The 12624-nt window shown below is 44.1% G+C and overlaps 1 protein-coding gene across 1 annotated transcript; it reads right to left on the bottom strand.

Moving 5' to 3' along the window:
* Positions 1-2747: 2747 nt before the first annotated feature.
* LOC127671059 (retinol dehydrogenase 16-like) lies at positions 2748-10801 on the bottom strand. Its single transcript, XM_052165726.1, has 4 exons — positions 10483-10801; positions 4771-5032; positions 3422-3585; positions 2748-2965 (listed from the first exon to the last, which is right to left on the bottom strand). Exons 1-4 carry the CDS (start codon positions 10793-10795, stop codon positions 2748-2750), a joined length of 957 nt encoding a protein of 318 aa, XP_052021686.1. The 5' UTR covers positions 10796-10801.
* Positions 10802-12624: the final 1823 nt, after the last annotated feature.

Genomic DNA, 12624 nt, shown 5'->3' on the forward strand with positions numbered 1-12624 from the left:
GCTGCTTGAGTCTACTACTCCATGACACAGCACCACCTTAGGTTCAGTTAGAAAATGAACCTTTAACTCTCAGGCTAGAGAATTATTTAATTTAAACTTAAATTTCTAGTGGATTCTTGTACCAGGTTGGGCTCCACCTGTTGCAGCAAATATTAAAAAGAGGCCAGCAGGCTTTCCTCAGGAGTGTCGAAAACACTCTGCTCCTGTGTGGTCCCACCCACTAGGTCTGTAGCTCGCCCCCAACAGAGACAGACCAACCTCCATCTGTGCAGCCCCTCTTCAGCTCCTCTTCTCTGTCTCTGGAGCTGCTAGTTCCTTCTCGGGCATCAACCCCTGTGGCTGACGGCCCCTCCTTCTAGTACCCCAGGAAAACAAAACTCTTGAAACTTATAATTAACCAATCATATTTATATATCAATGAATTCTCAATTCACAGGATGCCAATACAATTATTTCAAAATCAATTGATAATTACAAAAGCTGCTCACCTAGATTAGACAAGTGATCCCAATTATTCTCTCATTTATGGTATCATCTCTACCTGTGGCTATAAAAAGCCACACTAGTTCAAGATTTTCTTCTTGTCTGTCCTCCATCTTACTTTTTCCTTCTCCTCCTCTGAGTCACTCTCTGTCCCAGCAACTCTTAGCTCTGCCTCCCTTTTCCCTGTCCAATCACAGGCCTCCTGCTGCACTAATATTTTAATGTAATTGGACAGGGCAAATCTTGCCATATGTTACTACAGTATGATTTGTGTAATGATGAAAACAGGGTTAGAGATTATAAGATCATGATAAACCTCTTATGTTGTAAGGCATCTTAAAATAAAAGAAAATAAAACATAAATACACATTTTGGAGAAGTGAGTCAACCATGAAGAGTGCTTCCTGCTCTTGTGGAGAACCAAAATTCAGTTCTTGACACCCACATTTTATGGCTGAAAACTTCCTGTAACCAGTGGCTCTAATCTCCCTTTTTATCTCTGAGGGAACTCCCACCCGTGTAACATATGTGTCCACACACATAAGCTCAAAGATCAGGAAACAAACCTTTGAAGGTAACATACGTAAAATGAATGACCAGGTACAGAATAGGGTTATAATTTTTTGTTTGTTTGTTTGTTTTCAAGACAGGCTTTCTCTATATAGTCCTGGCTGTCCTGGAACTCACTCTGTAGACCAGGCTGGCCTTGAACTCAGAAATCTGCCTGCCTCTGCCTCCCAAGTGCTGGGATTAAAGGTATGTGCCACCACCGCCCGGCTAAAATTTTCTATTTTAATTAAACCATAAATCATTGTTTATCTACAAGTTTCTCCTTTGACTACTCAGCCTCCATAGTTATACTTAGAAAAGGGGAGTCAGGCATCTATGAAAGACCATTCCACAGGCAAGTCTGTACTGAGCCCAGGATTCTCTGTTTCTTCCAACAAGATTTCCCTGCTCAGTCTACTCTTGATAGTCATCAACATATCAGCAGCAGAACCAGGTCTCAGAGGCCATGGTAAGTTCAAGATCTTTGCTCTTTTGTAAATATTGTCCATAAAATGAAAAACAGAGTTGAGAGGGACATTCTCAGCATGGTTCTGGAGGACTGTGGCACTGGGACAGAGGGAGGGGACATGAGAAGTGACATGGGATTAGGAAAGCTGAAAAATCACAAGGGCTTCATTGTGATGGTCAGTGAGTGATTCTTATATGAAGGGATGGCCACTTAGTGGGTCTGCAGGAAAGGCATGGTCACTTAGTGAGTCTACAGGTAAGGGATGGTCACTTAGTGAGTCTATAGAAAAGGGAAGTACTCTTAGTCTACAGGGAATTGATGATCACCTAGAGGGTCTGCAGGAAATGTGTGATCACTTCATGAATCTTCAGGGAAGCAAAGGTCAGTTAGAGGGTCTGCAGGGAAGGGAGTGGTAAAGCTGAAGTCTACAGGTAAATTCTGTTTATGGACTTGCATGCACTGACTTTGCATTATTTGTTGTTAAGTTCTGAAGGGAAAGTTGTTGATCCTATGTCAGTGGCTGGAAGGGCTGAGACAAAGCAAGAAGAAGCCTGTTAGCCTGTAAAATCCCTTCTCAGGACATTCCCATTACCCCTGTGATCGAACCGTCAGTACCCTACAAAGCCATGGTTTAAATCAGAGGACACAGGAAATAAACACATATTTCCTCTAAAAGTAAAATGATTCCAAAAATAGTCAAGATTTCAAAATTTAAAAAAAAAATGGGGTCTCAATTCTCTGATGGATTCTCTCCACCAGAGATTGAATCTCCCATCCAGAGCCTGCCAACATGACTCCAGGGCATGAGTGCTGGCATTAATAGTGACTCCTCTCAGACCCCACACCATGGTCACAGGTGACTTCAGAGCAGGGACACTTCCATGCTGCATAGGGGTTTTAACTAGCCAGGGCATGTGCATTTCATTCAGAGGAGGACACAGGGCAGTGCTGGGCACAAGCTGGGCACAAGCTCTTCATTTGTGTGGATTCTCTAAGTAGGCCATGATGCTCAGAGCCTGGGTATCGGTCAGCGCTTTTGTATCTGAGTCCCTAGGTAGAAATTTTTTTACCTATTTCATTGGTCATCACCAGCTTTGAGTACTATCACAGGATAATTAATGAGATCAAGTGCGTGGAGTAAGAACCCCAGAGTAATGATGTCCTTCCCTCGACCCTCCTAATTCCCTCTAAGGATTCCCTCCCTTACACTCCCTACATATCTCCAATTATACACATAGGAAAGACCTCACAGGGCTTTCTCAGGCTTTGGAGAAGTCCAGTAGAGAAGGGCGTCCACAAGGAAGGTGGGCAGGTAGCTCAAGGGGAGGTAGAAGAGCTTGGCATCCCAGCCAGCTGAGTATCGGGTGCGAGGGTGACAGGACGTCAGGGCGTGCTCCATGCAATCCGTCACCACAGTCAGGTCCTTGTTGCACCTGTGGTCCAATCCGTTTAGCATTTTCAGATCTATGCAGAATGAAGAATTTTTTAGATCCCACCACTCCTGTCTGACCACAACATAGAGGAGAATGTCTATTCTCTATTTCAGAGAATCAAATCTCTGGAGCCCAAGCCAAGTCTGTCCAAATTCCTGAGAAGGGCCACAAAGAATCTTCAAGGAGGAATTGAGCCCTCAGTTACCAGTGTCTCAGCTCATGGGAAGTGCTGGTCTCACACTGCCTCCCATCCCTGACTTCACTTGCAGCCCCATGATCATGAGAAGATCAGACAGAACTGAACAGCATGCTCTAAAAGACAAGAACTTATTTTCTGACCCCATACACAAATGGACCACCACCCCTAGGAAATGAGTCTACATTACTGTTCTTTGGGGATAAAGAGCAAGGCATTAGAAATACAAATAAGAGCACGGGGTTAAGTGTTCAGGACTGGACTTTACTTTGGTTCTCAGAGCTTACTTACAGGATGCCAGGTATTTCTCGCCATAGATCTCCCTGACTTCTGGGCTGGTCTGGTCCCACAGCATCTGGGCTTTTGAGGACAACATGGCACTGTCACTCATAGCAGTCATGAAGAAGCCAGGCTCTATAATAGCCACCTTCACCCCAAAGTAGGAGAGCTCCCTCCTGCAAGACAGACAGATGTCAAGGGCTTCAGAGGACTTTCAGTGAGAACAACTTGATAAGGGTACAGTAGTGTGCCAACAAGTGGTGTGGTGAGGAAGGACCATACCATTTGGATGTGGGATGTGCAGGAAATGAGGAAGATTCCTGTGATAAGGGCATTGCCTCTGTTCCCTTGGACGTCTCACTAAGGATTTGTTGTGTGTAGTTCAGTGGCCTAAAACTGAACATTCTGGTCTACTGCACTGTGTAAGACCTTTCTAGAAGTAGTGCAGATGCAAAGGATTCTAGTCCTCATCCAAAACTCCTTCACCTCACTAGTAAGTCTCCATCTACCCTACATCTGTCTCAGGAGGCTCTCAGGACACCCCCCAAGTTTATTGCTACTGCCATCTCCAGAGAGCAACCCCCTGCATCCAACTCCCTCACATTGCCAGGCTCCCCTTTCCTTCCCCAAATGGCTGCCCTGGTTCCATCCCTTGGAAGGGTTGCAGTGCCAACAACAGGAAATGCATAGGATCTAGGTCTCCACTAGTCTTCCTTTGTCCACCTGATATCCACCTCCTTCCATATCAGTCCTGTCCATTCTCCAAGCAGAATGCAGGTACACATCCAGACTCCAGGTTCCAGGTTCCCATGTTTACTCCGATGCAGTGTAATCCTGTTACAGGACCCCCAGCAAATCCAATGGCTAGCATTGTGATGACAGTCCAACAGCCATGTCCCAGGTCTTCCCTGTCTCCTCTCTCACTCTCTTAGTTGCCATGAGCCTTAGGTCATGATTGAAGCACATATGTTATGTGAGAATGTGCTTATTGTGCATGCTACAGGGGCCTGATATCTATCTGAGGAATTGAAAGAGATATTCACTCCAATTCAAAAACAAGTTCAGCATATAGAAGTCAGGGGAATGTATTTTTCACCCAAAAACCTCTCAGTTACAATCCTATCCCAGTAATGTCCCCCAATGCCCTCCCTCGTCCATAACAGGAGAAATGAACTCAACTCATGCCTCAGTCACGACCTATTCTAGAGACATAGAAACGTGCTGCCCAGTAAGTGATTCAGTGAGGGGAAGGTAAGGGAGACCCAGGCCCTGAGTGCCCTCCCCATGATGGGGACTTGAAGAACATGAGTAAATAAAAACCCTAGTAAAACTCCCCTGAGGGACCCCTTCCCTTCCAGTACCTGAGGGAGTCTGAGAAGGCCTCCACACCATACTTGGAAATGCAGTAACCACCACAAACACCAAAACACACACGGCCCATGACGCTGGAGACGTTGACCACACGGCCCCTCGCCTTCCTCACCAAGGGCAGCATGTTCAGGGTCACCTCGATCACACCCAGCAGGTTCACATCCAGGATACTTGCAAAGTTCTGCTTGTTCATCCACTCATTGAAACCCGAGGGGACGGCGATGCCAGCGTTGTTGACCAGGCCCCAGAGTCCTGGGGACAGTGGGAAGAGACAGTGTCACACAACACAGGTAACTCTGGATGAAATGCACATTCACAAGGTAAGACCTTGGTGACACATTACTAGAGAACAGGAAGTAATGAATAAGAGGAGGGTATGCACAGGGCTGGGGACCTCATGCCAGAGACTGCAGGCTCACACCATGGACACCTTCATCCATTAAGTCTTCCTGGCCCAGCTCCATGCCTGGAATCAGCCAGCAGTCCCTTCTCACTGGCTAAGTTTAAGAGCAGAAGGTGGAATCATGGCTCCCCTTTGTTAACCTGGACACCATGAAAGAATGTGTCTTACAAGGTCATGCCATCCTTGTGGGGATTTTATCCTTTTCCTTTTAATGATCCTTTGAATGGAAACAGCAGCCATAGCCTCATATATTTAAATGCTTAGTCCTGAGAGAGAGGCAGTGCTTGACAGGTATTAGGAGGTGTGGCACTTGTTGGAGTGGGTGTGGCAATATTGGATCATGTGACACACTGGAAGTTGACTGTCCCAGGGCCTTGCTGGTCCTGCTACCTGTGGATATAGATCTCAGCTGCTTCTCTGGCTCCATGACTGCTAGACCACAATTTATCACTTGATAATAACAGTCAAAAGCTTTCACTGTATGCAGCCAAATTCAATGATTTATCTCTAAGAGTTAACAAGGTCATGGCATCTCTGCATAGAACTAGAATTCTGTCTAAGACCATTGTACGTTTGCCTTACTCAGAGCAGTTTACACACATGAGGACTGCTGCTCACACGAACTCACCGAGACTGTGGCAGCACAAGGAAGCCCTGCACAGGCTCAAGGGGACAGTGACCCAGCACTGAGGAGGGAAAGTGGACACATGGTCTAACCTCTAACTTATAACTGCTGCCCAAGGGAAGGACAGTTTTTTGCACTGTAGTGTCAATGGTGCCTTGTTTGCCTTTTATTGTGCACTGTGTGAAGATTCAAATACTATTTTCTGTGGCCACTATATCTGGTTACAACCTCTACTCAGTCTATCTAGGTATAATCTTGTGTAAACAACAGCTTTCCAGTTATTCCCTGAAGTGTCAGTAAAGAGACCTTAACAACCAATGACTGAGCAGGGAGAGAACAGGCTGGACTTGCCCCAGGCAGGGCAGGGAGCTGGAGAGGAGGAGGTGTGGATTAGCCACCTGCAGAGAGAGAGTCTAGGAAACACCAGAAGGAAACACCTGGAGCACAGGAAGCCTGGGATGCCTGTGTCTGGGATTTGGCTGGGAGCTTGGTCTGTTAGGATAGAAGATTCAAATAGAGTAATGCTGCTCAGTAATCCTGCCCTTTAAGCATGTTAAATGCACAACTTAGTCCAGTCTCAGGGATTTGCGAGCTAGCTGGGTAAGAAGCAAAGTGTAACACTTATTAACAAGGCACTCACAGAGCCTTACACCCAAGAGGGCTGGTATCTCCACTAAAGAAACTCCATGAAATTTTGGAGGAACAGGGGAGCCTGCAATTTTTTCAGAGTGTTTTGTGCTGGCCTTTTGTCTTGTAGTTTGTCTGGTGGTTTCTTTTTTCTTTTTGTCTTTTTCCTTTTATTGAAAAAGGAAGTAAAAACATTTTATAATAAATTGAAGATATATATGGAAAATATTTCTGACAAAATTGAAGAAATATAAAGAAAAACAGGTTAAAATTGACAATTTTCATGGAAAATTAAACAGTAAAATGATAGACATAAAGACCATTGCTAAATTAATTGAAAAAGGAAGTAGAACCATTGTATGATAGAATGGAAGATTTATGTGGAAAATATTTCTGATAGAATTGTAGAAAAATATAGAATAACATGTAAAAATTGAAGATTATCATGAAAATTTACACAGATAAAATGGTAGGGATAAAAATATTTCTCAGTTGGTTGAAAGTAGAATTATAAACATTTTCTGATAAAATTGATGATTTACATGGAAAATATCTCTGATAACATTCAAGAAATATATAGAAAAACATATAGAAATTGAAGATTGTCATGGACAATTATACAGATAAAATGGTAGGCATGAAGACATTTCTAAGTTGATTGAAAGTGGAATTAAAAATACTTTCTGATAAAATTGTAGATCTCCCTGGAAAATATTCCTGATAAAATTCAAGAAGTATATAGAAAAACATGTTAAAATTGACTATTAAATGTAAAATTATACAGATAGCATGAGAGGCATAAAAATATTTCTAAGTTGATTGAAAGTGGAATTATAAACTTTTTCTGATAAAATTGAAGATTTATATGGAAAATAGTTCTGATAAAATTCTGATAAGAAGCCTGGAGGTGGTGGCTCACGCCTGTAATGCCAGCACTCTGGGAGGCAGAGGCAGGCGGATTTCTGAGTTCGAGGCCATCCTGGTCTACAGAGTGAGTTCCAGGACAGCCAGGGCTACACAAAGAAACCCCCTGTCTCTGGGGGTAGGGGGGGGGGGGAATTCTTATAAGAAATATATAGAAAAAATGTTAAAATTGAAGATTATCATGGAAAATAAGAGATATAATGTTTATATATATAAACATTACTAAATTATTTGGAAGAGCAATTACAAACTTTTTTTGATAAGATTGAAGAATTACAATGAAAATACTTCTGTTATTCTATGACTTTTTATTGGAGAATTGAGACCATTGATGTTAAGAGATATTAAGGAATAGTGATTGTTGCTTCCTGTTATTTTTATGTTTATGTGGTTACTTTCTTTTGGGTTTGTTGGAAGATTATTTTCTTGCTTTTTCTAGGTTGTAGTTTCCCTCCTTATGTTGGCATTTCCCATCTATTATCCTTTGTAGGGCTGGATTTGTGGACAGATATTGTGTAAATTTGGTTTTATCATATCTTGATTTCTCAATCTATGGTGATTGAGAGTTTTGCTGGGTATAGTAGCCTGGGCTGGCTTTTGTGTTCTCTTCAGGTCTGTATGAGGTCTGCTCAGGATCTTCTAGCTTTTCTCATCTCTGATGAGAAGTCTGATGTAATTCTGATAGGTCTGCCTTTATAAGTTACTTGACCTTTTCCCCTTAGTGCTTTTAATATTCTTTCTTTGATTAGTGCATTTGATGTTTTGATTATTATGTGACAGGAGGACATTCTGTTCTGGTCCAGTCTGTTTGGAGTTCTGTAGCATTCTTGTTTGTTCACGGGCATCTCTTTCTTTAGGTTAGGGAAGTTTTCTTCTATAATTTTGGTGAAGATGTTTACTGGCCATTTAAGTTGTAAGTCTTTGCTCTCTTCTATACCTATAATCCTTAGGTTTGGTCTTCTCATTGTGTCCTAGATTTCCTGGAGGTTTTGGGTTACAAGCCTTTTGCATTTTGCATTTTCTCTTATTGTAGAGTCAGTGCTTTCTATGGTATCTTCAGCACCCGAGATTCTTTCTTCTAGCTCTTGTATTCTGTTGTTGATGCTTTCATCTATGACTCCTGATTTCTTTCCAAGGTTTTCTATCTCCAGAGTTGCCTCCCTTTGTGATTTCTTCATTGTTTTTACTTCCACTTTTAGATCCTGGATAGTTTTGTTCAGTTTCTGCACTTGTTTGTTTTTGTTTTCCTATAATTCTTTAAGGGATTTTTTTGTGTTTCCTCTTTACGTGCTTTTACCTATTGACCCATGTTCTCCTATATTTCTTTAAGGGAGTCATTTAAGTCTTTCTTGAAGTCCTCTATCAGCATCATGAGATACCATTTTAAATCCAACTCTTGCTTTTCCAGTGTGTTGGGGTATCCAGGTCTTGCTATGGTGGGAGAACTGGGTTCTGATGTTGCCAAGTGCCTTGGTTTCTGTTGGTAGGGTTCCTGTGCTCGCCTTTCACCATCGGGTTATCTCTGGTGTTAGTTGGTCTTGCTGTCTCTGGCTGGAGCTTGTCCCTCCTGTGGGCCTGTAAGCCTGTGTCCATACTCCTGGGAGACCAACTCTCTTCTGGCAGGGTCTGTTCACAGAAGACTGTGGAGCCGCCTGGCTCCCTGGTGCAAACTGAGAACTGTAGACTCTTATCCCAGCAGCTCCATTTATCTTATGCCCTGGTGACCTCCTAGCTGTTTGTTCTAGAGGAAGTTGGAGATCTCACCTTTGAGCTCACAATTGAAAGTGCTGCTGGGAGATCACTCTCTCCTGGCAGGCCATGCTCTGAAGGCTGTAGAACCTCCTGATTCCCTGGTGCAAATGACGACCAGAAGACTCTTGCCCCAGCAGCCCCACTGATCTTATGCCCTGTGTGCTCCTAGCTGTTCTCTTCCAGAGAGAAGGTGGAGGTCTCACCTCAGTGCTCAGAAGTGAAAGCCCTGATGGAAGATCACTCTCTCCTGCCCGGCCTTGCAGTGAGGGTGGTGTCTTGTACTTTGTTTTTTATGTGATTGTTTTGTTTTTTTTTGTTTACTTGTGTGACTTTTCCTTGTTTTTTTTTAATTTTGTTTTTTGTTTTTCAGACAGAGGGAGACAGAGAGAGAGAGAACGAGAGAGAGAGAGAGAGAGAGAGAGAGAGAGATGACAGACAGAAAGAATATGAAGTTGGGTAACTGGGACATGGGGAGGGTCCGCGAGGATTTGGGGAAAGGGAAAGCATGATCTAAATGTTTGCATGGAAAAAAATTAATAAAAGTATACTAAGCAGATATTCTCTAAATGGCAAAGTGGTAAACGAAAAACATTTGGAACCTTTTTCTTTTTTTACATTTTACATTTTTAAAGCGAAAGACACACATTAAACATATAGGTCAAAGAATTACTAGTTATTATCCACTCAATAGTAAGTCATATTTTAATTGGAGTTTGACACGACTAGAGTTTAGAACAATAACTGTTTCCAATTTATTTTTATATAAATTTATCTTGTAAATAATACCACAAATAGTAGAGAGGGAGAGACAAAGTGAGAAAGAGATTTATAGGCAGTGGTGTGTGTGTGTGTGTGTGTGTGTGTGTTTCTACATGAAGGGAGATGACTTCCTACTTTTACTGTCCTAAGGCATCCTTGGCATTGGGCTCAAGCATGGCAGTGACTTTGTCTCCCTGTAAAGGTTCACAGGGAGAACACAGAACACGGTCCAGAGCAGAGAAAGCAGATGCACTCTGACACATGACCTTCACACAGAGATCAGACCCCAGGACCCCAGAGCTCTCCTCCCTCCTCACTGTCTCTGACCTAGGACTCAGCAGCCAACAATCCAGTCTTTCTTCTTACAAAGACAAAGAGGACAGAGAAGAGTTGCAAATGAAATCTTCCCGAGGCACCAGCCGATCAAGAATACAGGACTTGGAGGACTCAGTGTAGAGATAAGAGGACAGACTGATGTGCTAGACAAGGGCAGAGTCTGCAATAATAGCAACTCCACCCTGACCCCCACCAGGAATCCTTTCAGGACTACACAGGCCTTCCCTTCACACACAGACAGAAAGCAAACAGCACAGACAGGGCTCTCCATGGTACCTCTGCTCCCAACACGCTCCTGCACCCACTGAGTGGCTGCCACAATGCTCTCTGTCTTGGTGACATCCAGGATCACTGTCTCCAGCCTGTCAGATGTCTTGCTCCTCAGCTGCTCGGCTCCCTCCTCCGTCAGACACGCAGCCAGGACCCTCATGCCTCTCCTGTCCAGCTGTCTGGCCAGCAGGTTCCCAAAGCCTGAGTCACAGCCCGTGATGAAGACATACTTGTCCTGGAGATGGCTCACCACCTGCCTCTCCCTGAACAAGCGCAGGAGCTTCCAGAGGCCCACCAGTGCCACCAGGTACAGCCACATGGCTTGTAGAAGACAAGAGAGAGAGATACTCTTTGTCACAATGAGCCTGGCATCTGCTCATACAGGATGATGTAAGCATCAAGAACTCCAGCCCTCTGGCATGCAATCCTTTGCATTTTGTCTAATTATTAATGCCTAACTTCCATGGTCTTTGACCTGTTCATATGTGTCAGAACACATATAATGCTCTTTGGCTCTCCCTATGACACTGCCAAGGAAAACATCACTGATTGTTCAATAACACAGGACTATTCTCTTATGATTTTTGCTTCCTGGACTCATGTGGGAATACATGTGTGTGTCACTGCACACAGCCATGGTCCAGTCACATAATCACTTGTGTCTCTGCAACTTGCCCTCTGGAACCACAAACCAAGACACAAACCAAGACATCAAAAACTCTTGGTAACCTGCAGTTGGACTCAGGACAACTTACAGGAGAGAACAGGGAGAGCTGGTGCCTGCCTAATACTGTAGCTCCTGGGCCAGCCCTGAACAAGGAAAGTGGATTTCAAAGGAACACAAGGTGATGGGGCTGGGACCCCAGACACATCAGGACTCGCAGAGTTGATATCGGGAATGAAGTGACCTTCCTTTTTAAGTCGCCCTTCCCCTGGCTGCTAGGATTCCAGCAGACATGAGCATAGATTTCTTGAGTTGTGACCTCAATGACTGCCCTTGACTCCCCTGAGCCAGGATTTCATGCTTAATTTCTTAGGAAGCATTGTTCAGAACCTCTAGAGTAACAGGTAGAGCTCGGCATCTGGCTCCTGGCTTTGAGGATTGCCTGACTGACTCTCTGATTCCAGCTCAAAATAAATCTGGGGTCTTCCTTCAGGAATGATGCCACAGTTCCCTTACCTAACACTTCCCCAACTTTCTATCCCAAACTGAAAGGATTCAGACACACCTTGTGCTGTCAAGAACCATGTTTCTATCAGGAAGCGCCCTAATACAGGATTGATTTCAGCTCCGGTTTAATGTCTGGGCCTTGGTTGTCAGTCGGGAGTGATCTGTGAATCTGGAGCTGGGCCACTCTCACTCCAAGGGCTTGGCTGCCCTCGGATCTGCTCTACATTTGCCCTGCTCTTCCTTCTGCCATGTGTCTGATCCTGTATGATGTGCTGGTGCTGTTCACTGTCCTCCTGGCTCCAATCCTGTCTCTCCCCCTGCTCTTGTAGAAGGTACTAGGACATGCTTCATGTGGCTGCTAGCACACAACAGGTCTTCAGAATCCTAGCTCTGAATTGCATCTTGTAAAATATAGTACTGGGCTTTCTTTACCAAAGTACATGCAGATACTGCTTCTCTTAGTTCTTGTATCCCTTCAACAGTGAGTTCTCTAGAACATTTCTTCTATGGTCATTTCCCAGTTGTTTCTCCTACAGTCCCTTCCATATCAACCCTGACAGAAACAGGCACTCTTGTTTGATCAAGGTCTTCTGGAACACAGCAGGATCTAGATCCAGCCCTGGAATTTCTGGAAAATGTCAGACAGAATAGGAAAGAGGATTTGACTATGTTGCAGGAACCACAGGGCTGAAGAGAAAGCCGCAGAGACATCTCTATGATTCACGGAGGGTCCCTCAGTCCATCCATCCCTCCTGAGATTCTCCCACAAGTCAAATGAATGTGTGAAGCTGCTTCTCTTCCCTGATCTGTGTTGGATGGGCTGTGAATATTTAACAAGGCAACTCTTCTGATCTCTGAGCTGCTCTGGTCTGCTTAGGTAAATGGGAACTGAGCCATCTCTTGGGGTCAGGATTCTAGCTCAGCCCAAGTGGATGCACTTTGTCCCAAAAGGCAGTGTACCCCACCCAATCCACCAT

This window comes from Apodemus sylvaticus, chromosome 20 (genome assembly GCF_947179515.1).
Source record: "Apodemus sylvaticus chromosome 20, mApoSyl1.1, whole genome shotgun sequence".
Classification (NCBI taxonomy): domain Eukaryota; kingdom Metazoa; phylum Chordata; class Mammalia; order Rodentia; family Muridae; genus Apodemus; species Apodemus sylvaticus.

What these genes read in the sequence shown, in the direction of transcription:
- LOC127671059 (XM_052165726.1), bottom strand. Translation starts at nt 10,795, where the DNA reads ATGTGGCTGTACCTGGTGGCACTGGTGGGCCTCTGGAAGCTCCTGCGC. An exon ending in GCCTTCTCAGACTCCCTCAG is followed by an intron (nt 3,586 to 4,770) that starts GTACTGGAAGGG and finishes TCTGTCTTGCAG; the next exon opens with GAGGGAGCTCTCCTACTTTG. An exon ending in CGAGAAATACCTGGCATCCT is followed by an intron (nt 2,966 to 3,421) that starts GTAAGTAAGCTC and finishes CATTCTGCATAG; the next exon opens with ATCTGAAAATGCTAAACGGA.